Source organism: Giraffa tippelskirchi, chromosome 5 (assembly GCF_054371585.1).
Source record: "Giraffa tippelskirchi isolate mGirTip1 chromosome 5, T2T-mGirTip1v1.2.pri, whole genome shotgun sequence".
Lineage (NCBI taxonomy): Eukaryota > Metazoa > Chordata > Mammalia > Artiodactyla > Giraffidae > Giraffa > Giraffa tippelskirchi.
The window spans coordinates 104746361-104771969 of NC_137279.1; the positions used below are offsets into that span (position 1 = coordinate 104746361).

The window sequence follows — 25609 nt, forward strand, 5'->3', positions numbered from 1 at the left end:
TGTGTTAGAGTGGACAATGTAATTAATAATAACTCTGCCTGGAACACATAATCTTTCTAAAATGTTCCATGTATTGCGTGCTAAGTCACTTCAGTCATGTCTGACTCTTTGTTACCCTATGGACTGTAGCCCTCCAGGTTCCTCTGTCCATAGGATTCTCCAGGCAAGAATATAGGAGTAGGTGGCCATGCCCTTCCACTAGGGGATCTTCCTGGCCCAGGGACCAAACCCACATCTCTTGCATCTCCTGCATTGTCAAGCAAGTTCTTTACCACTAGTGCTACCTGGGAAGCCCGTGTATTATGTATATTCTAATTCAAGTCTGAACATAATGACAACATAAACATCAAAGTAGCACTGTCTTCATAGGATCAGCCTAGGGCAAGGGAAAGAAGGGGACATAGTGTAAGCAGAAAGAGCCTAGAAACTTGAGTTCTTTCCAGAGTGACCTTGAACAAGTTATAACCCGCCACCCTGAATTTCTTCATTTATAAAATAACATTATCTACTAAACAGGATTGTTATAAATATTAAATGATAAAATACTTTATAATCTGGAGACTATTATTGCAGTGTTAGGTTTTTGTTTGTTTTTAGTTGTAGTAGCAGTGGTTGTTTCTGCAGTATAAGGGAAAGGCTGAGCACAGAGACTTGCTTTCAAATCTTAGCTCTTACTAGCTGTGTGACCTTAAAGCAGTTACCCTCCATTAATTCATCTGAAAACTCTGGAAAATGAAAGTGTCTCCCTTAAAGGGTTATTGAGGTAGGCTGAACAAAATACATACACAAAGCATTTAACATGTAGAAATATATCAACAGAAGTTTATTATTTTTTTTATTATTCCTTCTTTGACTTGAAGGGTACCATGAAGGATACTCCTTCAAAAATATTTTCCGACTAGCCCTATATAGTCCTTGAAATGCCAACATTTCATATTAGTAAACCACTTTATTTTTCCTCCAGAACCAGTTGCATTTTAACTTTTAATACAGAAAAATATAATAGATAATATAACATACTCATGTGATAGCCAGACAAAATAAAGATTGTTTTCTGTCATATTTTATTAAAATATTTTTTAAAATTATGTAGTTGTAACCCCAAATTTCCCACTATGTTCTATTCCTTTTCTTTTTCCTATAGTAAACAAGATTTGGATTTTTGTGCAAGTAGGTTTGTACAAATATGCTATATGTATGCCTTTATAATAACAAATAATGTGAATAATGCAAAATTTACACAAATTATGTTGTAAATATTTTTCTGCAAATAGCCTTTTTATTCAATCTCTATTTTGGATATTCAAGATGATACACATGTATCAAATAGATTTATTTTAAAATGTAGATAACATGTAATCAAATGAAGAGACTGTGATTTTTTAATGTACTCCATCACTGATAGACATTGGATTTCACGTTAGTAAATGACTTTAAATGGAGAAGAGGAAATTATTCAATTAGCAAAACCTGAGTAGGTGATGTGTGCCAGAAATTCTCAATAATAGTACTTTCCTTTGGAGGAATTGAATAGGTGCTTTTCTTCTTGATTGCCAGTTAAGAGTAGAACCATGAGAAAAATCAGGACTTGGTTAGAGGTCAGAGGATTGTGTTAACTTTGAAAGATGGTAAGTGATTTAAAAAGAATGGGCCTGAGTGAACAATTTCTTGTGGGGCTCCAGGTGACTGGGGGACTGCCAGGGAGCATTGTGCATCCCTAGAAGAGAGATAAAAGAGGATGAGAGAAAAATACCAACAGGAAGAAAAGGTAATATCTAAGACAGCATAACTGCCCCCTTCCTAATTTTGTCCTGAAATGTCCTTAACATCAGTAGAGAGAACGGCTAATACATGAAGAAAGTACCTATTCAGTAAATGGCCTTATTTACTATATATGACTGTAAGAAAGGCAGCAAAAAGGGACTTCTTCTCTGATGGTCCAGTGGTTAAGGATCTGCTTGCCAGTGCAGAGGACACAGGTTCCATCCCTGGTCTGAGAAAACCAGGATGCCATGGAGCAACTAACCCTGTGCATCACAGCTACTGAGCCTGCACACCTAGCACCTGTGGTCTGCAACAAGAGAAGCCACCTCACCAAGAAGCCCATGTACCTCAGCTGGAGAAACCCAAAGCAACAAAGAAGACCCAGCACAGCCATAAAAAAATAGTTTTTTTAAAGGCAGCAAATAACCCATATTTGGGCCATCTGTCATGACATGAAAACTGTCCTAGTGTCCAGATGTAAACAAAATAATGAAAAAAATTAAGAAGATGAAATTCCAGCCACGCAGCATTGCCCAGTTCACAGTAAACCTCTTTTTTTTTTTTTCTATTTAAGATCAAAGTATTATAGATGAGGAACCCACTTGGGATATCATGGTCCGACAGAACTACCCCCAGAAGGTGAAGCACTATGAGTTCTACAAAATGGTGATGCCACCGCTGGAGCAGGAAGCATCAAGAGTTATCACCAGCCAAGGCACTGTTGTCAAATACATGCTGGATGGATCCACACAGGTAAAGGAATATATTAAATTATTCTTTCCTGATGCAAAGTAAAATACAAACAAGCTGGAGGTGGGTAATAGTGCTATGATAGGGAAGAGAAACAACTCATTTGTAAAATGAACAATGCTTTAAAAATGATGAAGAATGTTATAACTGGAAGAAAAACACTACCTTAGATGTTATACCTACTAGACAGATATTGACAGAAACTAAGCATTTGAATGTGATGAAGTTTTAAATGTAGTCATTAGAAAAATTGAAATAGGGTGAGTTATTTCCCAATTACAGAGGGGAAGGGTAAAGAATGGAAAATCATAAAACAAGTCAAACTGATAAAATACATGAAATGAAAATAAAACAGAAAGTAAATGGAAAACAAAGTAATATCATTGTTTTGTGTTATAGTGTTATTGGCTCTGTTGTCTCTGAGCTCCAATCTCTAAATCATAACATGCTTTATACTACTGAATCTGCAAGTCAGCAAGTTGCACTTTGTTGAGTTATTTTTAACCTATTGCAGTTTGATACACAGTGTTGTTAACCAGTTTCTTCCTCATTTCTTAGAATGCTCCCCTTTGGCTTTTTCTTCAGATTCTCTTTGCAGATGGGACTGTGAGCAGTAGTCCCGATTCAGGTCCTATCAGTCTTCCTCCTGACGTGCTGGCCACTGCTCACAGTGCTGACTTGATGGACACGATTTCTCAGCAGAAATCGGAAACGGCACCATCGGAGACTGTCATCACAAAGAAAGGTAGTAACTGAAGCCTTTCAATTTATTATGGATTTAATCTATCCAAGAGCTTAATAAATGCTCAGTATTATTATTACTATTATTATGCTTATCTTTTCATTGAATAAATGCAAATTTCAATGGGAATCACAGCACTACACATTTTTGATCACTTTGATCTTTTCTTTAATTTATTTATTTTAATTGGAGGCTAATTACTTTGCAATATTGCAGTGGATTTTGGCATACATTGACATGAATCAGCCATGGGTGTACATGCGTTCCCCATCCTGAACCTCCCTCCCCATCCCATCCCTCACGGTCATCCCAGTGCACCAGCCCTGAGCACTTGTCTCATGCATCGAAGCTGGACTGGCGATCTATTTCACATATGATAATATACATGTTTCAATGCTATTCTGTCAAATCATCCCACCCTCACCTTCTCCCACAGAGTCCAAAAGACTGTTCTATACATCTATGTCTCTTTTGCTGTCTCGCATATAGGGTCGTCATTACCATCTTTCCAAATTCCATATATATATGCGTTAGTATACTGTATTGGTGTTTTTCGTTCTGACTTACTTCACTCTGTATAATAGGCTCCAGTTTCATCCACCTCATTAGAACTGATTCAAATGTATTCTTTTTAATGGCTGAGTAATATTCCATTGTGTATGTGTACCACAGCTTTCTTACCCATTCATCTGCCGATGGACATCTAAGTTGCTTCCATGTCCTAGCTATTATAAACAGTGCTGCGATGAACATTGGGGTACATGTGTCTCTTTCAATTCTGGTTTCCTCAGTGTGTATGCCCATCAGTGGGATTGCTGGGTCATATGGCATTCTACTTCCAGTTTTTTAAGGAATCTCCACACTGTTCTCCATAGTGGCTGTACTAGTTTTCGTCCCCACCAACAGTGTAAGAGGGTTCCCTTTTCTCCACACCCTCTCCAGCATTTGTTGCTTGTAGACTTTCGGATAGCAGCCATTCTGAGCAGTGAGAGATGGTACCTCATTGTGGTTTCGATTTGCATTTCTCTGATAATGAGTGATGTTGAGCATCTTTCCATGTGTTTGTTAGCCATCTGTATGTCTTCTGTGGAGAAATGTCTGTTTAGTTCTTTGGCCCATTTTTTGATTGGGTCATTTATTTTTCTGGAATTGAGCTGCAGGAGTTGCTTGTATACTTTTGAGATTAATTCTTTGTCAGTTGCTTCGTTTGCTATTATTTTCTCCCATTCTGAAGGCTGTCTTTTCACCTTGCTTATAGTTTCCTTCATTGTACAAAAGCTTTTAAGTTTAATTAGGTCCCATGTGTTTATTTTTGCTTTTATTTCCATTACTCTGGAAGGTGGGTCATAGAGGATCCTGCTGTGATTTATGTCAGAGAGTGTTTTGCCTATGTTTTCCTCTAGAAGTTTTATAGTTTCTGGTCTTACTTTTAGATCTTTAATCCATTTTGAGTTAATTTTTGTGTATGGTGTTAGAAAGTGTTCTAGTTTCATTCTTTTACAAGTGATTGACCAGTTTTACCAGCACAACTTGTTAAAGCGATTGTCTTTTTTCCATTGTATATTCTTGCCTCCTTTGTCAAAGATAAGGTGTCCATAGGTGTGTGGATTTATCTCTGGGCTTTCTATTTTGTTTCATTGATCTATATTTCTATCTTTGTGCCAGTACCATACTGTCTTGATGACTACAGCTTTGTAGTAGAGCCTGAAGTCAGGAAGGCTGATTCCTCCAGTTCCATTCTTCTTTCTCAAGATTGCTTTGGCTCTTTGAGGTTTTTTGTATTTCCATACAAATTGTGAAATTATTTGTTCTAGTTCTGTGAAAAAATACCATTGGTAGCTTGATAGGAATTGCATTGAATCTATAGATTGCTTTAGGTATTATACTCATTTTCATTATATTGATTCTTCTGATCCATGAACATGGTATATTTCTCCATCTATTTGTGTCCTCTTTGATTTCTTTCATCAGTGTTTTATAGTTTTCTATATATAGATCTTTTGTTTCTTTAGGTAGATTTATTCCTAAGTATTTTATTCTTTTTGTTGCAATGGTGAATGAGATTGTTTCCTTAATTTCTCTGTTTTCTCATTGTTAGTGTATAGGAATGCAGGGGATTCTATGTGTTAATTTTATATCCCGCAACTTTACTATATTCATTGATTAGCTCTAGTAATTTTCTGGTGGAATCTTTAGGGTTTTCTATGTAGAGGATCATGTTATCTGCAAACAGTGAGAGTTTTACTTCTTCTTTTCCAATCTGCATTCCTTTTATTTATTTTTCTTCTCTGATTGCCGTGGCTAAAATTTCCAAAACTATGTTGAATACTAGTGGTGAGAGTGAGCATCCTTGTCTTGTTCCTGACTTTAGGGGAAATGCTTTCAATTTTTCACCATTGAGGATAATGTTTGCTGTGGGTTTGTCACATGATCTTTTTATAATAAATAGCAAACATTTTCCTATGTCATTATGAACTCTGAAATGGTGGTGGTGGTGGTTTAGTCACTAAGTCATGTCCAACTCTTGCAACCCCAGGACTGTAGCCTGCCAATTTTCTCTGTCCATGGAATTTTCCAGGCAAGAATACTGGAATGAGTTGCCATTTCCTTCTCCAGGGCATCTTCCCGACCCAGGGCTTGAACCTGGATCTCCTGCACTTTAGGCAGATTTTTACCAACTGAGCCACCAGGGATGATGTTAGCTCTAACACCTGGGCTACTGTTTTAAGGTTAGATGAGCAATCAGTGATATCAAGGTTCTGGGTAGGCTTCTCTGTCGTCCTCTTTTCCTCAGAATAGCAAGAAGACCACGTCAGCTCCAGGTGTGAGGTCCTCATGTCATAACTTCCAAAGCAGAAAGGAAGGAGGGCGAAGAATGTCTATAATGTGTATAACTGAGTTACTGTGCAATATGGCAGAGATTGGCACAACATTGTAAATCAATTATACTTCAATAAAAAAATGAGTAAATTTTAAAATGAAGAAAGGAAAGAGGGTGAACATAAGAGTTTTCACATGTCCTTTTTTCCTCTTTCTTTTTTAGTTTTTAAATTATGAAAGTATGATAACACATTTACAGGAAACTTAGAAAATACAGAACAAATTTACATACAGTTCCACTATATATTGCAATTATTTTTAAGTAGATAAATTAAGATTTTTAGTATAATTTGTATCCCACTATTGTGTGAAAATTGTTTAAATCTTGATTATGTTGAATTGGTTCATGGTGCTTTTCAGGTCTACTATATCCTTCTACTTTTCTGTATATTCATTCTATTAATTTCTGAGAGTTTGATACTGAAACTTCACATGTCTTTCTTTATCAGGGAGAAAAATACCTCCAGAGTCCACCAGCAACCCCCTCCCCACCCAGGTCTCCTCTTATATCTCACTGACTAGACCTAGATGGGGACCTAGGCTGGGAAAACAGCATCTGACAGTTTTGGCTTTTCTCTCAGGAGATGAGCACTACTAGTAGGGAGAAAGGAAGGTGGAGAACAGTTGGGTAAGCAATCAACAGTGTCTGTCATGATCTAAATTACTTGCTCTCCTCCAAGACAATTGCAATTTACACCCCTACCTCCAGCACAGTATGAAGATGTCTACTTCCTCATACCTTTGCCAGTGCTGTGGTCAGTGTTCTCATCTTGCTCAGTTTGAAAGGTAATTAACGCATCTTATTATACTATTTTGCCTTTCTTTGACTACTGGTGAGATTAAACATTTAAAGATGCTTATTGCTTTTTTTTTCTTTTTCTGGATTTTCTATTCACATCTTTCCTTGGTTTACTGTTGGGATGCTCATCATTTTCATTTTAAGAAATCTTTATACATAGGAGATGTGTCCTTATGTAGCAGGCATAATTCTGGATACTTTAAAATATTAAATCAGCAAATCCTCACAACAGCTCTGTGAGGTATATACCTATATATATCTTAATAATTTCAATTTACAGACAAGGTAATTGTGACACAGAGAAACTAAGTAACTTCCTTGAGATTTCTCAGCTAGTCAGTGATAAAGTTGGGATTTGAGTCAGGGCAACTAATCCCTAAATTACACTGTCATGCATTACAAATTTTTCTCAATGTCTCATATGCCTTTAATGATCTGTGAGACCAAGATTTAACCTTTTTCCCTCAAATTCACAGCTCACCACAGTATCCAGGAACCGTCATAGGAAGGCAAAGAGAATTCTTTACTGTAACTCAAAATTTAAAGAAATACTGGGCCATGCTTCCCAGGTGGTGCTAGTGGTAAAGAACCCACCTGCCAGTCCAGGAGACTAAAAGACTTGGGTTCGATCCCTGGTTTGGGAAGATCCCCTGGAGAAGGAAATGGCAACTCACTCCAGTGTTCTTGCCTGGAGAATCCCATGGACAGAGGAGCCTGGCCAGCTATAATTCATGGGGCTGCAAAGAGTTGGCCATGACTTAAGTGACTTAGCAGCAGCAGCTATGCCATGCTAAGTTGCTTCAGTCATGTCCAACTCTTTGAGACCCCACAGATTATAGCCCACCAGGCTCCTCTCTCCATGGGATTCTCCAGCAAGAATAATGCAGTGGGCTATCATGTCCTCCTTCAGGGGCTCTTCCCAACCCAGGGATCTCTTTTACTTCCTGCACTGGCAGGTAGGCCCTTTACCACTAGCACCACCTGGGTAGTCTGCTGCAAAAGCAACTCATTCCTTTGGTCTCTATAGTAGTTCTATTTTGTTTTCTTCCATAATGTTTTCCACAGTGACTGTATCAATTTAATTTCCCCTAGTAGTGTATAAGGGTCCTTTGTTCTCCATACTGTCTCCAGCATTTGTCACCTGTGTTCTTTTTGATGAAAGCCATTACTGAGAGTTGTGAGGTAGTATCTCATTGTGGTTGATTTGCATTTCTCTGATGATTAGGGATGTTGAGCATCTTTTCATATCCCTGTTGGCCATCTGCCTTTCCTCTTTGGAAAAAAATGTCTATTCAGTTCTTTTGCCCATTTTTTTAATCAGGTTTTTTTTTATATTGAGTTGTATGAACTATTTATATATGTTGGATTTTGACTCCTTTTCAGTCATATCATTTGCAAATATTTCCTCCTATTCAGTAAGTTGTCTTTTAATTTTTTCAATGGTTTCCTTTACTATGCAATATGCAAAAAAAACCCAAAACCAGTAATTCAAGAAGATACACCCCAGTGTTCATAACAATGTTATTTACTAGTGTCAAGATATGGAAGCAACCTAAGCATCCATCAACAGATGAATGGGTAAAGAAGATGTGATAAGATGTGCTACATATATACAATGGAATACTACTCATCCATAAAAAAAGAAAGAAAATGTACCATTTGCAGCAACATGGATGGATTTGGAGGGCATTATACTAAGTGAAATAAATCAGATACAGAAAGATAAATGCTGTATGATATCACTTTTATGTGAAATCTAAAAAATACAACAAACTAATGAATAAAACAAAAAAGAGGCAAACTCACAGGTATAAAGAAGAAACTAGTAGTAACAATGGGGAGGGGAAAGAGGAAAAGGACAGTGTAGGGGGGAGGATTAAGAGGTACAAACTATTAGATATAAAATTAATACAAGGATATATTGTAAAACACAGGTTATATAACCAGCATTTTATAATACCTATCAATGAAGCATAGCCTTTAAATATCATGAATCACTATATTGTATACCTGTAACTTATATAATTTTGCACAGCAACTGCACTTCAATTAAAAAAAATAATGAAATAGATTTTTCTTGGATGGTAGCAGAAGATTCCTTGTTGGAGAAGTGAATGAAAGTATTCCTATAGCTTTCTAGACTTCCCAACTCAATAGCTCTCTCTCTTATGTATACAAGAGGACTTGATGTAAGCGTGGTCTGCACAGCCGCTTCTCTAACTGCTTGATTCCAAAGTCTTCTGCCTCCAGAGCAGTGTGTCCAGATTTCTTCACAGCTCTTAAATCTAAGGTGACACAATGTCTCATTTTTAAACTTACCGTTTAGTAACTAAGTCATATCCAACTCTGTGACCCCATGGAATGCAGCACGCCAGGCTTCCCTATCTTTCACTATTCCCCAGAGTTTGCTCAGAATCATGTCCATTGAGTCAGCGATGCCATCCAGCCATCTCATCCTCTGTTACCCACTTCTCCTCCTTCATCCTCTGTTACCCACTTTCCCATCAGTGGCATCAGAGTCTTTTCCAGTGAATTGGCTGTTCACATCAGGTGGCCAAAGTAGTGGAACTTTAGCTTCAGCATCAGTCCTTCCAATGAATATTCGGGATTGATTTCCTTTAGGGTTGACTGGTATGATCTCCTTGTTTTCCAAGGGACTCTGAAGAGTCTTCTCCAGCACCATGGTTCGAAAGCATCAACTCTTCCTCACTCAGCCTTCTTTATGGTCCAACTCTCACATCTGTACATGACAACTGGAAAAACCATAGCTTTGACTAAGCAGACCTTTGTCAGCAAAGTGATGTCTTTGCTTTTTAATACACTGTCTAGGTTTGTCATATCTTGTCTTCCAAAGAGTAAGCATCTTTTAATTTCATGGCTGTCACCATCCACAGACTTTATTTTTTAGAGAAATTTTAGTTTTACAGGAGAAAAATAGCAGAAAGTAGACAGAATTCCCAAAGTCTCCCTCTCTTCCAGGCCCACAGTTTTTCCCTATTTTTACCATCTCGAAAGTGTGGTACACCTGTTACAACTGAAGAACCAATGTTGACACATTATTATTAACTCAAGCCCATATAGTTTACAGTAAGGTTCTCTTTTTGTATTGTACAGCTCTATGAATTATGACAAATATATGTCATGAATCCACCATTTCAATATTATATAGGATAGTTTCACTATCTGAAATATCCCCTAGGCTCTCCTTATTCAAACTTCTCCTTTCCCCGACCCTGACCCATCCCTGCCTAGAACACCTGGCAGACTCTGATCTTTTTATTTTCTCCATTGTTTGCCATTTTGAGAATATCACGTCATTGGAATCAGATAACGTGCAGCCTTTGTAGACTGTCTTCTTTCACTTAGCGATATGCATTTAAGATTTCTCCAAGTCTTTTCATGACTTGGTAGTTCATTTCTTATCACAGAATAATACTCCATTGTATATATGTGCAATGGTTTATCCATCCACCTATTGAGGGATATATTGGTTGCTTCCAGGTTTCTGGCAATTATAAATAAAGCTGCTTATGAACATCTGCATGCATGCAACTGTGTAAGAAACTTTATAAGAAACAGCCAGGGCCTCTTCCAAAGAGGCTGTACATTTTTACACTTTCATCAGCAGTGAGTAAGAGTTCCTGTTGCCCCCTGTTCTTCCCAGCATTTGGTATTGTTAGTTTTTGGGTTTTAGCCAAAAGTGGTTGTCTGAGGAGGCTTTACAAATAGCTGAGGAGAGAAGAAAAGTAAAAGGCAGGGGAGAAAAGGAAAGATATTCCCTTTAGTAAAGAGAGAAAAGAAGACATTTAAAAATGAATGATGCAAAGAAATAGAGGAAAACAATAGAATGAGAAAGGCTAGAGATCTTGTCAAGAAAATTGGGGATATCAAGGAAACATTTCATGCAAGGATGGGCACAATAAAGAAATAAAGAAATGGTAAGGACCTAACAGAAGCAAAAGAGATTAAGAAGAGGTGGCAAGAATACACAGAACTGTTAAAAAATAAAAAGTCTTAATGACCCAGATAACTATGATGGTGTGGTCACTCACCTAGAGCTGTACAAATGTGTGAGGTCAAGTGGGCCTTAGGAAGCATTACTATGAACAAAGATAGTGGAGGAGACAGAATTTCAGCTGAGCTATTTAAAATCCTAAAAGGTGATGCTGTCAAAGTACTGCCCTTACTATATCTGAAAATTTGGAAAACTCATAAGTGGCCACAGGACTGGAAAAGTCAGTTTTCATTCCAATCCCAAAGACAGGTAATGCCAAAGAATGTTCAAACTACTGCACAATTGCACTCATTTCACATACTAGCCAGGGTTTACTCAAAATCCTTCAAGCTAGGCTTTAGCAGTACATGAACCAAGAACTTCCAGATATACAAGCTGGGTTTAGAAAAGGCAGAGGAACCAGAGATCAAATTGCCAACATTCATTGGATCATGGAGAAAGCAAGGAAGTTCCAGAAAAACATCTACTTCTGCTTCATTGACTGTTCTAAAGCCTTTGACTGTGTGGATCACAACAAACTGGAAAATTCTTAAAGAGATGGAAATACCAGACCACCTAACCTGTCTACTGAGAAACCTTCATGTGGGTCAAGAAGCAATAGTTAGAACCAGACATGGAATGATCTGGTTCAAAGTTCAAACTGGTTCAAAATTGGGAAGGGAGTACGACAAGGCTGTATATTGTCATCCTGCTTATTTAATTTATGTGCAGAGTACGTGCATGCACATTAAGTTGCTTCAGTCATGTCTGACTCTTTGTGACCCTATGGACTCTAGCCCACCAGGCTCCTCTGTCCATGGGTTTCTCTTGGCAAGAATACTGGAGTGGGTTGCCATTTTCTCCTCCAGGTGATCTTCCCAACTCAGGGATCAAACCCATGTCTCCTGTGTCTTCTCCAGTGCAGGCAGATTCTTTACCTGCTGAGCCACTGGGGAAGCCTCCCTAATTATTAGAGAAATGCAAATTAAAACTGCAATGAGATATCATCTCAGACCAGTCAGAATGGCCATCATCAAAAAAATCTAAAAATAATAAATGCTGGAAAGGATGTGGAAAAAAGGTACCTTCTTTTATTATTGGTGGGAATATAAACTGAAACAGCCACTATGGAGAACAGTATTGAGATTCCTTAAAAAACTAGGAATAAAACTACCATATGACCCAACAATCCCACTACTGAGCATTCACTCTGAGAAAACCATAATTGAAAAAGACACACATACCCTAGTGTTCATAGCAGCACTGTTTACAGTAGCTAGGACATGGAAGTAACCTAGATGTCCATCAATAGATGAATGGATAAAGAAGATGTGGTAATATTCCATAATATAATAGAATATTACTCAGCTATAAAAAAGAACAAATTTAAGTCTGTTCTGGTGAGATGGGTGAACTTAGAACCTATTTTACAGAGTGAAGTAAGTCAGAAAGAGAAAAACAAGTATTGTGTATTAACACATACATATGGAATCTAGAAAAATGGTATTGATGAACCTATTTGCAGGGAAGGAATGGAGATGCAGATATATAGAGAGAATAGACTTGTGGGCACAGTGGGTGAAGGAAACAGTGGGATGATTGGAGAAATTAGCATTGACATATATGCACTACCATGTGTAAAATAGATAGCTGGTACGAAGCTGCTATATAACACAGGGAGCTCAGCCTGATGCTTTGTGGTGACCTAAAGGGATGGAGTTGGTGGAGGGGAGGGAGATTCAAGAGGGAGATGATATATGTATAATTGTGGTGAATTTGTATTGTTGAATGGCGGAAACCAGCACAGCATTGTAAAGCAATTTTTCTCCAATTAAAAATTGAATCTTTGGTTTTTTTAATTATGTAGAAATGTACAAAGAATTATTAACTTCACAGAAATAGACAGTAGGCCATATTTGCCCCATATTCAAACTTTGACCATTTTTATTCTATATCCTTACAGACTTAATGTACAATGTCAATTTATTCAGTAGAAGTATATTTAAAGTTCTTGAAAGGGTAGAATAGCTTCTTCACTCCTTATCATTTAATCCTTATTTATTTAAATCTGAAATAATTAAGTCCTTTCATTGTTTTCAGATTTGCTTTTGTATATTTGGAAAGTATGGTTTTTAGACTTACAAATTTAGAATTGTTTTATCTTTATAAGCAATTTAACATTTTGTCAGTATATAGTGACTTTTCATTCTAGGATTCTGCTTTTTGCCCTAATACTGATTTTGCTTATATTATTATAGCTACACCAGATACTGTTTAGTACTTTCCCAGTATAACTTTCTCCACACTTTATTTTACTTTCTGTGGTTTATGTTTAAAAATGTCTCTGTGAGCAGTGTGTGTGTGCTCACTTGCTTCATTCATGTCTGACTCTTTGCAATCCCATGAAGTATAATCCATCCTGGCTCTTCTGTCCATTGGATTATACCATCAAGAATACTGGAGTGGGTTACCATTTCCTCTTTCAGGGGATCTTCCTGACCAAGTGAATGAACCCCCATCTTACGCAACTCCTGCATTGGCAGGTGAATTCTTTATCACTGAACCACTTGGGAAGCCCCCTTGTGAGCATAATATCAGTCAGTCACTCAGTCATGTCTGACTCTTTGTGACCCCCATGGACTGCAGCACACCAGGCTTCCTTGTCTATCACCAACTCCCAGAGTTTGCTCAAACTCATGTAGGTGTATATTTTAAAATTATATAATTCTATGTTTTAACCGGAGATTTTAGGCTACTTATTGCATACCATATTTTCTGAAAATATCTTTATGTTGTCCTCATTCTTAAAGGGGCTTCCTAGGTGACTCAGTGGTAAAGAATCCTCCTGCCAATGCAGGAAACACAAGTTCAATCCCTGATTTGGGAAGATCCCTGAGAGAAGGAAATGGCAACCCACTCTAGTATTCTTTCCTGGGAAATCCCATGGACAGAGGAATCTGGTGGACTGCAGATCATGGGGTGGCAAAAGAGTCAGACACGACTTAGCAACTAAACAACAACATTCTTGAAAGATAATTTCACTAGGTATAGAATTCTAGACTGACAGGTATTTCCTCTTAGTATGTGGACAATAAAGAACTAAAGAGTCTCTTGATGAAAGTGAAGGAGGAAAGTGAAAAAGTTGGCTTAAAATTCAGCATTCAAAAAACTAAGATCATGGCATCCAGTCACATCACTCCATGACAAATAGATGGAAAAACAATGGAAACAGTGAGAGACTTTATTTTGGGGGCTCCAAAATCACTGCAGATGGTGACTGCAGCCATGAAATTAAAAGACACTTGCTCCTTGGAAGAAAAGCTATGACCAGTCTAAACAGTATATTAAAAAGCAGAGACATTACTTTGCCAACAAAGGTCTATCTAGTCAAAGCTATAGTTTTTCCAGTAGTAACATATGGATGTGAGAACTGGACCATAAAGAAAGCTGAGTGCCAAAAAATTGATGCTTTTGAACTGTGGTGTTGGAGAAGACTCTTGAGAGTCCCTTGGACTGCAAGGAGATCCAACCAGTCCATCCTAAAGGAAATCAGTCCTGAATATTCATTAGAAGGATTGATGCGGAAGCAGAAACTCCAATACATTGGCCACCTGATGCGAAGAACTGACTCATTTGAAAAGACCCTGATGCTGGGAAAGATTCAAAGCAGGAGGAGAAGGGAACAACAGAGAATAAGATGGCTGGATGGCATCACTGACTTGATGAGTTTGAGCAAGCTCTGGGAGTTGGTGATGGACAAGGAAGCCTGGCGTGGTGCAGTTAATGGGGTCACAAAAAGTAGGACATGACTGAGCAATTGAACTGACTGATGTGGACAATAATTCTTCATACTAGTCTTGCATTCACTTTTACTGTTGAAAAGTTGTCTATCAATCTAATTGTTGTTGCTTAGAAGATAATCTAGCTGCCTTTGAAACATTTTCTTTTTTAATGCAGTGTCAATATGATTTAACTAGGTATGGGCTTCTTTTTATTTATGCAAATGAGACTATATGGAGCTTCTTGAATATGTAGATTAGTATGTTTCATTGGTTCTGGAACTTTCTCAATAATTGTCTTTTTTAAGTATTGTTTCTGATCCATTTCTCTCTCTTCTTCTATAATTCCAATTAAACTTACGTTAGAGAACTTTTACCTCTCTTTCATTGCTTCTGTTACATTGGCTCTTTGAGCTTCATTCTAAATAATTTCTACATGTCTATCTTTCAGTTCTCTTTTAGTCCTCTGGAAATACTAATATGTCCAAATTAAGTCTTAGGGCAATGGAAAGGCTTAGCGAAATGTATCTTTCTTCTTTGGTTCCTCCTATTAGTTGAGTCTGCATCTTACACCAAGATCCATGCGCTGTTGCACATTTCATGGTTTAAATCTAAACAACCTCCCTGGAGGTAACAATCCTTCGCTATCTTTTTTGCAATTTTTTTTCTCAGTATGAATTTACTTCATCATTGAGGCTTGACAATACAGGCACATCTTGTCTACAAATTACTTGTTACTTATACAAATAGAGTAAATCTACCTTGATAGAAAAACTGAGATAATATTTACAGGGTTCCATTTGAGTTTCTTTGGTTCTGTCTTGTTCCAATTGAATGGTGGTAGGGAGGGGTTGAGAGGGATGTGTATATCAGATGGTTTTAAATGTAGTAATTAAACTGGACAAATCCTTTCCGTATGAGAGGCCAATGATATGCTTGATTGGTAATGTTCTCCAGATCCAGGGCTGAAGAGAGATGTTTCCTGGAACTGAAATATGACAAAATTAGGGAAATGAAGAGTTAAAATTATACTCTGTCATACTAGAGTATAATAAGTCAAAAAAAAAAAAAAAAGAATCTGAAAGCTTGACAGATACATGGGAGAAAATGTAGACTTTAAAAAGCTGGGTACAGGGCTCCAAACCTGGAATCTAGGGAGAGGTAAGCAAGACTTTAAAGTGTAGAGAATTGATAATAATGTGTATTGTTCCATAGACAGTAAGCTTTCTATGCATGTGTATATTTGTGGGAGGTGATGGGAATCCAGACAAGGTTCAAGTGCCAAGAATAAGATATTCATAAACTGATTCTTTCCTACTTGAGAAATAATATAACTGATGACTACCACTTGGACTTTCTATGCAACAGTGTCTGAGGTAGCCTGCACTGTATTAAAACTTAATGAATAATTCTATGTAAGTGATATTATAGTTAAATTGTTGTATTTGATTTACTTGAACTCCCACAGGAAAAATTCAGAAAAATCAGTCATCTATGGCACATAAAAATGAAAGCCATGAACCTCCCCCAGAAACAGTTCAAACAGTAACTCCTGTGGATGTTCACTTAGGCACCTGGTTTACAACTACACCTCAAGGAAATCGGATTGGCACCAAAGGATTAGAAAGAATAGCAGACTTGACCCCGTTTTTATCCTTTAAAGCCACAGATCCTGTCAATGGAACGGTATGACAAAATACTGTATATTGCAAATTTTTCTAAATCATTAGAGTTGCAAAACAACATGTGGAAGAATGCCTGGCAAATAATAAATTTTCAATAACTATCTGTTAAGTAGCTGACGTATGTATAAATAGATGGATTCATCTTTCCAAATCTAAAACTACTGTGTGGTTTATATTTGACCAGAGTAATGTATCATGAAATACTAATTCTTGAAGTAAGAGACAGATGATGAATTTTCTATTCCACTTTTAAGACATATGATTAGTGATACCCTATATTTCTTTATGTTAAATGTATTTGTCTGTATGTCTTATATTCTAGACGTGTGGGGTTCTGCCTTGCTTCTACTTCTCGTGTGTACCTGACATGAATTGTAGAAATTTGTTCATGATCCTTGACTTCAAATAATTTACAGTATATTTAATGAGGTGCTCACATCAAATAACTCAAAAATTCAACAATGCCACAAAACCTCTATAAAAAGATTTTATTTATAACCTAAGAAAAAGTGACATGTGAGTGGTATAGAAAATAATGGTTTTGTTTATCTGTGAAGCAGATGTGAAATTTAAACCCCTGGGACGCACGGTAGCATTTTCTATGGGCCAGGCTTTCTGTTAGCCGTCTTGCATACATTGTCTATTCAGGCCTCACACCAATGTATATTATACAGACAAGGAAAGTGAGCCTCAGCAAATGAAGTAATGTGGCCAGGAAGTGCTGGAACCAGGTTTGTAGTCAGTGATTGGTGACTAAAAACTGAGCTCTTTCCACTCTTCAGCTTTGCACCCTCTAAATCTAAACAAGACAAAGAATTTCCTGCATGCCTTGTCTCTAGTTTTTGGACTTCCAACCTTTGTTTACAACCACATACTGCTAGTCAGAAGCAGAATGTCTGCTTCCCATTGAGATAAATTTCATTATCTTACCAAACGTGTTTTCCTTTCTCCTTCAGCCTACTTCTGTAACAATTTCATAGTCTTCTACCTTGTTTGCTAGTTCTTTTTTATGAGATTCTAAATACATATTATCTCAGGATGGCTTTTGGTCAGTTCAAATAGCTCACTTTAATTCAGCCTCAGTACAGATTATTTGGTTTAATATGAAAATTTGATATTTCTTAGTTAATGACCCTTGCTTTCTTTTGCTGGTGGTGGTGGTGGTTTAGTCACTAAGTCGTGTCCAACTCTTTGCGACCCCATGGACTGTAGCCTGCCAGGCTCCTCTGTCCATGGCATTTCCCAGGCAAGAATACTGGAGTGGGTTGCTATTTCCTTCTCCAAGGGATCTTTTTGACCCAAGAATTGAACCCAGGTCCCCTGCATTGGCAGGCAGACTCTTTACCACTGAGCCATCAGGGAAGACCCTTCCTTTACTGATACCTAGGACCATTATGGAAACACAAATCGGCATTTAGGAGCCTGGATTCAAATATAGACACCCAACAGTCTAATCACAGCAATGGTAATACTATTTACTGAGCACTCACCATCCCAGGCCTTGTTCAGTGCTTTCCACATATAACTTATCTAATTCTCACAAGAAACTATTGCTGTTTCCATTTTATATAGGAGACAAAGAAGCTACAGAGAGGCTGAATAATTTTTCCAAAATCACTCAGCAAGTGGTAGATTCAGAATGCGGACCCCAAGGTTGCATTCTAGGTCTCATGTGCTTAACCATTATGCAAATAAAAGCCAATGATCATATGAAATAAGATCAAAAGTGACATGAAGTATCACATTTTACAGGAGTGGCACTAACCTTGCAGTGAGGCAGACATGGGTTTGAACCCCAGCCACGCTTCTTACAAGGTGCATGACTTTGACTATTTCTAATCTAGGTCTTCTTATTCCTAAAATGAAGATTATAGTCATTACCTAAAATACTTGGGAAGATTAATATCAGATTAACACTGTCAGGTGTTCAGGAAATATTCTTACTATTGTGTTCTTGCTACCACTAAAAATGATGATTTCCCGAGCCTATGGTGACCAGAAAATGTCAATGTTATGTGATGTCATAAAATGTTAGAATAGTTCTAAGTAATAATCTGTAAATTTCTAAAGGTATAGATAAAGAGCTAGTATTTAGCATTGTTAACTTAACCAATTAAATGTGAACCACTTTACCAGCATTCTCTCGTTTAATCCATATAATGTCTCTGAAAAATATGCTGGCTCCATTTTGCAGATGAGGAAACTAGAACACAGAGAAAGTAAGCAACTTGCCTAAATTACCTGTGGATTCAGAAATTGAACTTGGGCAGCTTAGCTCCAAAGCTCATGTTCTCAATCCTGCATTCTACAGCAGCATTCCTCATTATATACATTCAGTAGATGGATAGATATAGATATACACATCTGTATCATTGGCTGAGAGTGTGAAAGAGAAGAACTTAATGATTAGCATGGACTTCTCTCTGAAATATATTGTTTTCTGCCTACTATAAAAAGATACAAATGTAATTGTTGTCTTCTCCCAAAAGCCCTAGACACTTGAGTCAGAAAACAGCTAGCCAACTTCATATTCATCTGGACTCTTTAGTGAAAACTGTGTCCCTTACAGTTAGGGCAGTACAAGATAGAAAGTACTCAATAATTTTAAAATATGCATTGCTGTTGTTCAATTGCTAAGTCATGTCCGACTCTTGGTGACCCCATGGGCTACAGCACACCAGGCTTCCCTGTCCTTCACTATCTCCCGGAGTTTGCTCCAACTCATGACCATTGAGTTGGTGATGCCATCTAACCATCTCATCCTCTGCCACCCTCCTCTCCTTTTGCCTATAATGTGCATTATACAACTATAGTACATTTTTGCCAGTTGGGATCTGCAGTAGCAAACAGATGAAGTTCGCTGTATAAGATGTTTTTAAGAGACACCATTTGTGAAAGGAAGCAGGGGGAAGCAGGAATGGGCAGAGAGAGAAGCTGAGCTATGGTGCAGACATCACAAAGCTCCACTGGCAGGAGCTCAGGAGCCAATGTCATCTGTTCCAGTGTCCCAAGTCAGGGAGCAGGAGCCAGATCAGTGTACCTCTGCCTCACCAGAACAATGGGAGTCAGACAAGGCATCTCTCTGCAGTTGAGGTAGGTGCTGGAAGAACTGACATCTGGAGGCTATTTGCCAACTTCCCTCCCCACAGATGGGGAGCAAGTCCTATCTTGAAGAGAGACCTGGGCAATGCATCTCCATGCCCACCACACCTTCACACACACATGTGCAGCTGGGAGTTTAGAGCTCCTCTGAGCCATTTGGCTACAAGAAACAAAGGTCTCAGTGTTCTTTAAAATTGAAGCACTTACTAGAACTAAATTCTTTCTGTTTCCGGCTCTAGTCCACATACCTAAAACTCTTCTCTACTGCTTTGCCCCCCTTTGGATAACAACTGAGTCCTTAATATGACTTAACAAGCTTCCCAATATGGTCCCTCACCTACTAGCCTTGCTCCCACCACTCTGCCCATTGGTCTCTGAGTTCCCTTGTGTCCAGCACACCTTTCATCCATGCTTCCCTATACCAACTTTTAACCCATGGTTCCCTGTACCAACATACAAAATCCAGGCTCTGACATTGCATCCTCAGGGGAAGCAGACCACATCAGACCTGACTACAGACATCAGTGGTCCCTGGCTTATCTTAAACCTGTAGTTTCCAAGGGAACAGGACCTGGGGTCATCTTCCTGCATATACCGGGGTCAGATCACTCCTGACATTAGCTTTTGACTCACAAATGTGTGACCATGGAAGGAGCATCAATGTTGAAGTAAGACAGCCTTAGTCCAGCATCAGCTCTGGCACATGCTGAGTGACTTTGGGCAAGTTACTTAACTGCTCTAAGCCTGAGTTTCCTCCAGTATTGTTATAAAGATTAGATCAAGTAGATGAGATAAAACTTTCACTTTTAAATAATCAGGCTTTTGATGGTAATCACTGGGGTGTAAAAATAAGCAAACTTGGGATTAACCAACCACCTGAGCAAATGATGGTGCTCTGCCTTTGTATGTCCAGATTATGACAACTCGAGAAGACAAAGTGATCATCATTGAAAAGAAAGATGGTACTCGGATAGTGGATCATGCTGATGGTACCAGGATCACAACATTTTATCAAGTTTATGAAGATGAGATTATTTCTTTGGAAGATCAAGAGACAGGTAACTTTTTTTTTTTTTAATTTTTCTGGCGGACTACATAGAGTCTCAAAGAGTTCAACACGACTGAAGCGACTGAGCAGCAGCAGCAGATAGTTGGTTAATATTGTTGTGTTTCAGATGCACAGCAAAGTGATTCAGTTATACATATACATGTATTTATTCTTTTTTGAGTAGATGACAATATTCTATGTCTTTACTATAGGATAGGTAAAAACTTCACTGATTTTTCAAAACACTTGTAAGAAAAACAATTTTTTTTTAAGAACTCAAATCAACCAAAGAATACCCAGGCAGTCCAAACCAGAACCAATGAGGACCTTTATTATGGTCTTTATCCTCAGCTGACATGGGAGTGATAACAGCTCTAGTTGGCTAATGGATAGTAATAGTGCTTTCCCTATTTTTACCACTAAAAAGCTACAACCTGGATTGGTATTAACTAGAAGTTCATAATCATGACTCAATTGTACTGAGCAATTAGATTTCAGACCTGTTTCTTTTGATCCTTAAGGAATCTAATTTTCCTACATAGACCTCAGATATGTCCTCCTTCAATTCTGACAATTCTCAGAGAAGCAAGTGGCAGCTGCTAATGAACTGGAGTCTGTTCATATTATCTAAAAGCCTAAAACCCTTCCTAAGCTAAATTTAAATAAGATTTTGAATTAAAAATTATTCCCTGATTCACTTTTGTTTAATTCTGGGGTTTATTTGTTGAATTCATTAAATGATTCATTGCCAAATTAAACGCAACAAAATGGCAAGTGAGCAGAAAGAGAGGAAACTTTATACCCTGTTAGAGTGAAAATTTAAAAAGCCACTTGGGTGGGCAATTTTAAAATATCTGGTGAATTGAAAAGTGCATATCATGTGATATACTAATTCTCCATCTGGGTATATATAGAAAGATACTCTTTTGTTTTGTTTTTATTTTTATTGGGTTATAGGGGATGGATTGGGAAATATCTCTGCAAGTCAATGCCCCACTAGAGAAATGTCCATTCTAATTTTCCTGGGATAGCTTTCAAAGCTTTTTCCTTTTCTTGGGAAAGACACTCATACATTTGCACAAAGAAACAAGTACAGAGATGCTTCTTGCAACACTGAGTATAATATTAAAATATTGGGAAAGCATAAATGTCCATCAACAGCAGAACAGAAAAATAAAATGTGGTTTATTCTTACAAAGGGATACTATGTAGCAATTAAAAGAAATGAAGTACCCACACATGTACCTATTTACATGGGCACATATATATATCAAGATGGCTAAAGGCCTTAAAACATTAAGTGAAAAATTCAGGTGTGTGTCAGTTGCTCAGTCATGTTCGATTCTTTTGCGACCCCATGGACTGTAGCCCACCAGGCTTCTCTGTCCATGAAATTCTCCAGGCAAGAATACTGGAGTGGGTAGCCATTCCCTTCTCCAGGGGATCTTCCTGACCCAGGGATCAAACCCAGGCCTCCTGCATTGCCGGCAGATTCTTTATTGTCTGGGCCACCAGGGAAGACCAGTAGTATGATACACAGGGTGATATATAACTTATGTAAATTTAAACCAACAAAACATTTCTGATACATAAATTTATATAAAAGTATTATAGTGGATTGTGAGAAAAAGAAATAAACTCAGAGATAGGGAGAGATGTGAACTTTACCTGTAATTTCTCTTATGTACATGTTAAAAATGAAGCAAATATGGCAAAATATTAATGAGTGTAAATTTTGATTGGCAAACATGTATAGTTAAATTATATTTTATGCTTTTCTGGATGTTTTCAATTTCTCAAAATAAAACAGTGAGGACAAAAAACAGCACACTAAATTAATACGTCTTCTCAAACAAAGGCTCTGAGTTTATATAGCAGTAGCCCATACAGCAGCCCCACAGAGTGAGTTCTCATCCAGGCAGTCAGCAGGCAGGTGTGTTCCCCTAGCATGCATCCTGTCAGACCTGCTCCTTTGCATTTGCCCACAGCCGAAAGTCCTCAGAGGGTCACCAGGCAGGTAAAGTGCATGCGGATTGAAAGCTCGCACTACGCCACTGTCATCACCAACTGCGAGGACAGTAGCTGCTGCGCCACCTTTGGGGATGGGACGTCCATCATTGCAAAGCCACAGGGAACGTACCAGGTGGGTCTGAGCAAAATGAGGGGTGCCAAAGGGAAGTGTCGAAGTGTGTTTTTGACTAAGAAAACACACCCATCTGGGGCAGTGAACATTCCCGCCACGTGCATGGCTATTGCTCTCATCTCAACTGATCTTAGAACACACTTCTCAATATCTTTTCATTTATTTACTTTCTTTTCAAAATCCATCACAGAAAATCAATGTCCTCCCTGTTTTCAGTACTTCGGTATCTGGGGATCAAAGTTATGCTCCGGAGTGTATTTCCTGGGGATCATTTAGTGGTAGGTGATGGGCACTGTGGGTGTTAGGAGCATTCAGTGCTGCCCTGTCCCTTCCAGACCAGCTTCATCTCCTGCCTCCTCTTACTCATTCTCACTCTCCCATCCTTCCCACCTCGTGTCCCCACTTTACCTCGTGTCCCCACGGGATGGAAGGACGCATGTGTTCTATGTGGTCTAGGAGGAGGACTATAGCCCAAATGAAGCACTGCTGTGTCTTTGGAGGGCTGGGGAGGAATGCTCTTAGCAACTCCTCCACCTCCTTGCATTTCCCCATTAAACATAATGCCCAAGTTCAAGCCTGCAGTCCCTCCAGTCTTAGAGGGATTTGCCTTTGCCTTTCTACTTGCTGGAGAAGGGATACAAGTGCCAGGATGTCATATCTAAGGTCACAGGATACCGAGGGTGCAAAGCCAGAAGGTGATGGACAAAGACGTCCATGACAAATGTTTGTTACTGTGAAAGCTGCTGGAGCCAGTTTATCCCTCCCTTCTCTCCTGATACTCCCTCTCGTACTGTGCAGATCCTTGTGGGACAAGCAAGGTGCTGAAAGTGAGAGATGACCAAGAAAGGCTGCAGTTGGAGAAACGGATGCTTTTTTTCCCTATGTAACATTCAGAATATCCAATTTTAAAACAAAAAAAAAACTTTTTTATTTTTTATTGGGGTATAGCTGATTAACAATGTTGTGATGGTTTCAGGTGAACAGAGAAGGGACTCAACCTTACATATACATGTATCCATTCTCCCCCAAACTCTCCTCCCATCCAGGCTGCCACATAACATTTAGCAGAGTTCCTGTGCTATCAGAATGTTCAAGTTTTAAGAAAGCATCCATATTTCAGTACTGCGTGTCCTACCAGATGTCATAAGAATCTCCAAAGATTCTGTGATGAGGCCTTATTTTTATCATAGCCCTAGATTCCGCTGGTTACAACTATGGAGGCAAAGAAATTTTAGCACCAATGTAAGTTACCACTGAAGGAAGAGATGTAACACAAAAGAGATCCAACCTGGAGACATTCAGTGTCTGATACAATTGTGTAGCTGCATGTTTGCCCACATCTCCTGAAACATTGATTGCACCTCATTGAGAAACACACATATCTTAGCTCCCAATTAGGGAAAAAAACTCCAAATAAGCTTAGCAACACTTTTTTTATAGTTCTATAATTTTATAGAATTGAAAGCTGGCATTCACAAACACCTTCTGCCCATCCTCATTGGCCTTGACACATGTGTCATTACTTACTCACCAGCATGAGGACATTGGTGAGTAAGGCTGGATTGATGAGTGAGGCTGGATTTTAGGCAGTGTGAAAGAGAGAGAGAGAGCTTGATTTTTGCCACTGCTATACCTTAGCCGCACTAAAAAGATTAATGAAAATATCAAGGAAGGGGTAGGTGTAACAGCTATTATTGTCTATGATTATAGTGTTTCACAACTGGGGGTGGAAACATCCACCCAGTTGGAAGGTTTCAGAGAGACAAGATGACAAATTATGGGTCTGTTGTCTCCCATGGGAAATCTTCCTCAGTCCTTGGGTCTAGGAACAGAAACCTGTTTCCCTAGACCAGAAGATTGAGTGTCTTCCTGGGGAGAGGGGTGTGTGTGTGTGTGTTCACGTGCACACTGTAATAAGATTTTGACAACTCTTCTATACCAATCTGAACTTGACTCCTTTGGGAGAAGTTAAAGAAATGTAATAAGCATTCTTAGGAATACTACTGAAAAGGACTTCAAAGGTCCTTTTCCTTATCAGCAGAACCATAAACAAACGTCATGATGGAGGGAGGCTTATGCTCTACTCAGTGTGTGAAATCAATTGAAAGAGGAAAATTTTATATTAAACTCTGAGCAGTATAGATATGTAAAATGATGAGAATTCTATTTGCCAACTGGCTGCTGTATTGAAGGCACTATGTACGTATGTATATAAGTCATTGCTCTATTTGTCATGTTGAATCTGTATGTTTCAGCATAGCTGTTTTTCCAGGCTAACTTCCTAGAAGGAAAGCCATCTCCTTTTTACAGGTTTTCTTTTTGGCTTTTCTAGATGGTGCTTCATGTAGAGTATATGTCTCAATTCTGGAAGTTTTAGGCCATCTTTTTCTGTCCAGAGCAGCTTTTAGTAAATTATAGTCAATCTGACATATTAAAAAGCAGAGACATTACTTTGTCAACAGAGGTCCGTCTAGTCAAAGATATGATTTTTCCAGTAGTCATGTATGGATGTGAGAGTGGGACCATGAAGAAAACTGAGCACTGAAGAATTGATACTTTTGAACTGTGGTGTTGGAAAGACGCTTGAGTCCCTTGGATTGCAAGGAGATCCAACCAGTCAATCCTAAGGAAAATCAGTCCTGAATATTCATTGGAAGGATTGATACTGAAGCCGAAGCTCCAATACTTTGGCCACCTGATGTGAAGAACTGACTCATTGAAAAGACCTTGATGCTGGGAAATATTGAAGGCAGGAGGAGAAGGGGACAACAGAGGACAAGATGGTTAGATGCATCATTGACTCAATAGACATGAGTTTGAGCAAGTTCTGGGAGTTGGTGATGGACAGGGAAGCCTGGCGTGCTGCAGTCCATGGGGTTGCAAAGAGTTGGACAATACTGGGCAACTTAACTGAACTGAACTG

The 25609-nt window shown here is 38.5% G+C and overlaps 1 protein-coding gene across 16 annotated transcripts in view; it reads left to right on the plus strand.

The window, feature by feature from the left end:
* The window catches only part of SPAG17 (sperm associated antigen 17), a 246713-nt gene that overhangs the window by 157362 nt on the left and 63742 nt on the right, over nt 1-25609 (plus strand). For 10 of the 16 annotated variants that reach the window (XR_014054585.1, XR_014054589.1, XR_014054587.1 and 7 more), the window contains exons 27-31: nt 2339-2517; nt 3100-3259; nt 16177-16394; nt 20409-20553; nt 22532-22686. Coding sequence is in view for 8 of the 16 variants with exons in the window: in XM_081492940.1 (XP_081349066.1) it covers nt 2339-2517; nt 3100-3259; nt 16177-16394; nt 20409-20553; nt 22532-22686 (857 nt within the window). In the remaining 8 variants the exon portion in view is untranslated. The remainder of the gene's footprint in view (nt 1-2338; nt 2518-3099; nt 3260-16176; nt 16395-20408; nt 20554-22531; nt 22687-25609) is intronic. The other 6 variants (XR_014054593.1, XR_014054591.1, XR_014054592.1 and 3 more) reach the window with 1 other exon arrangement.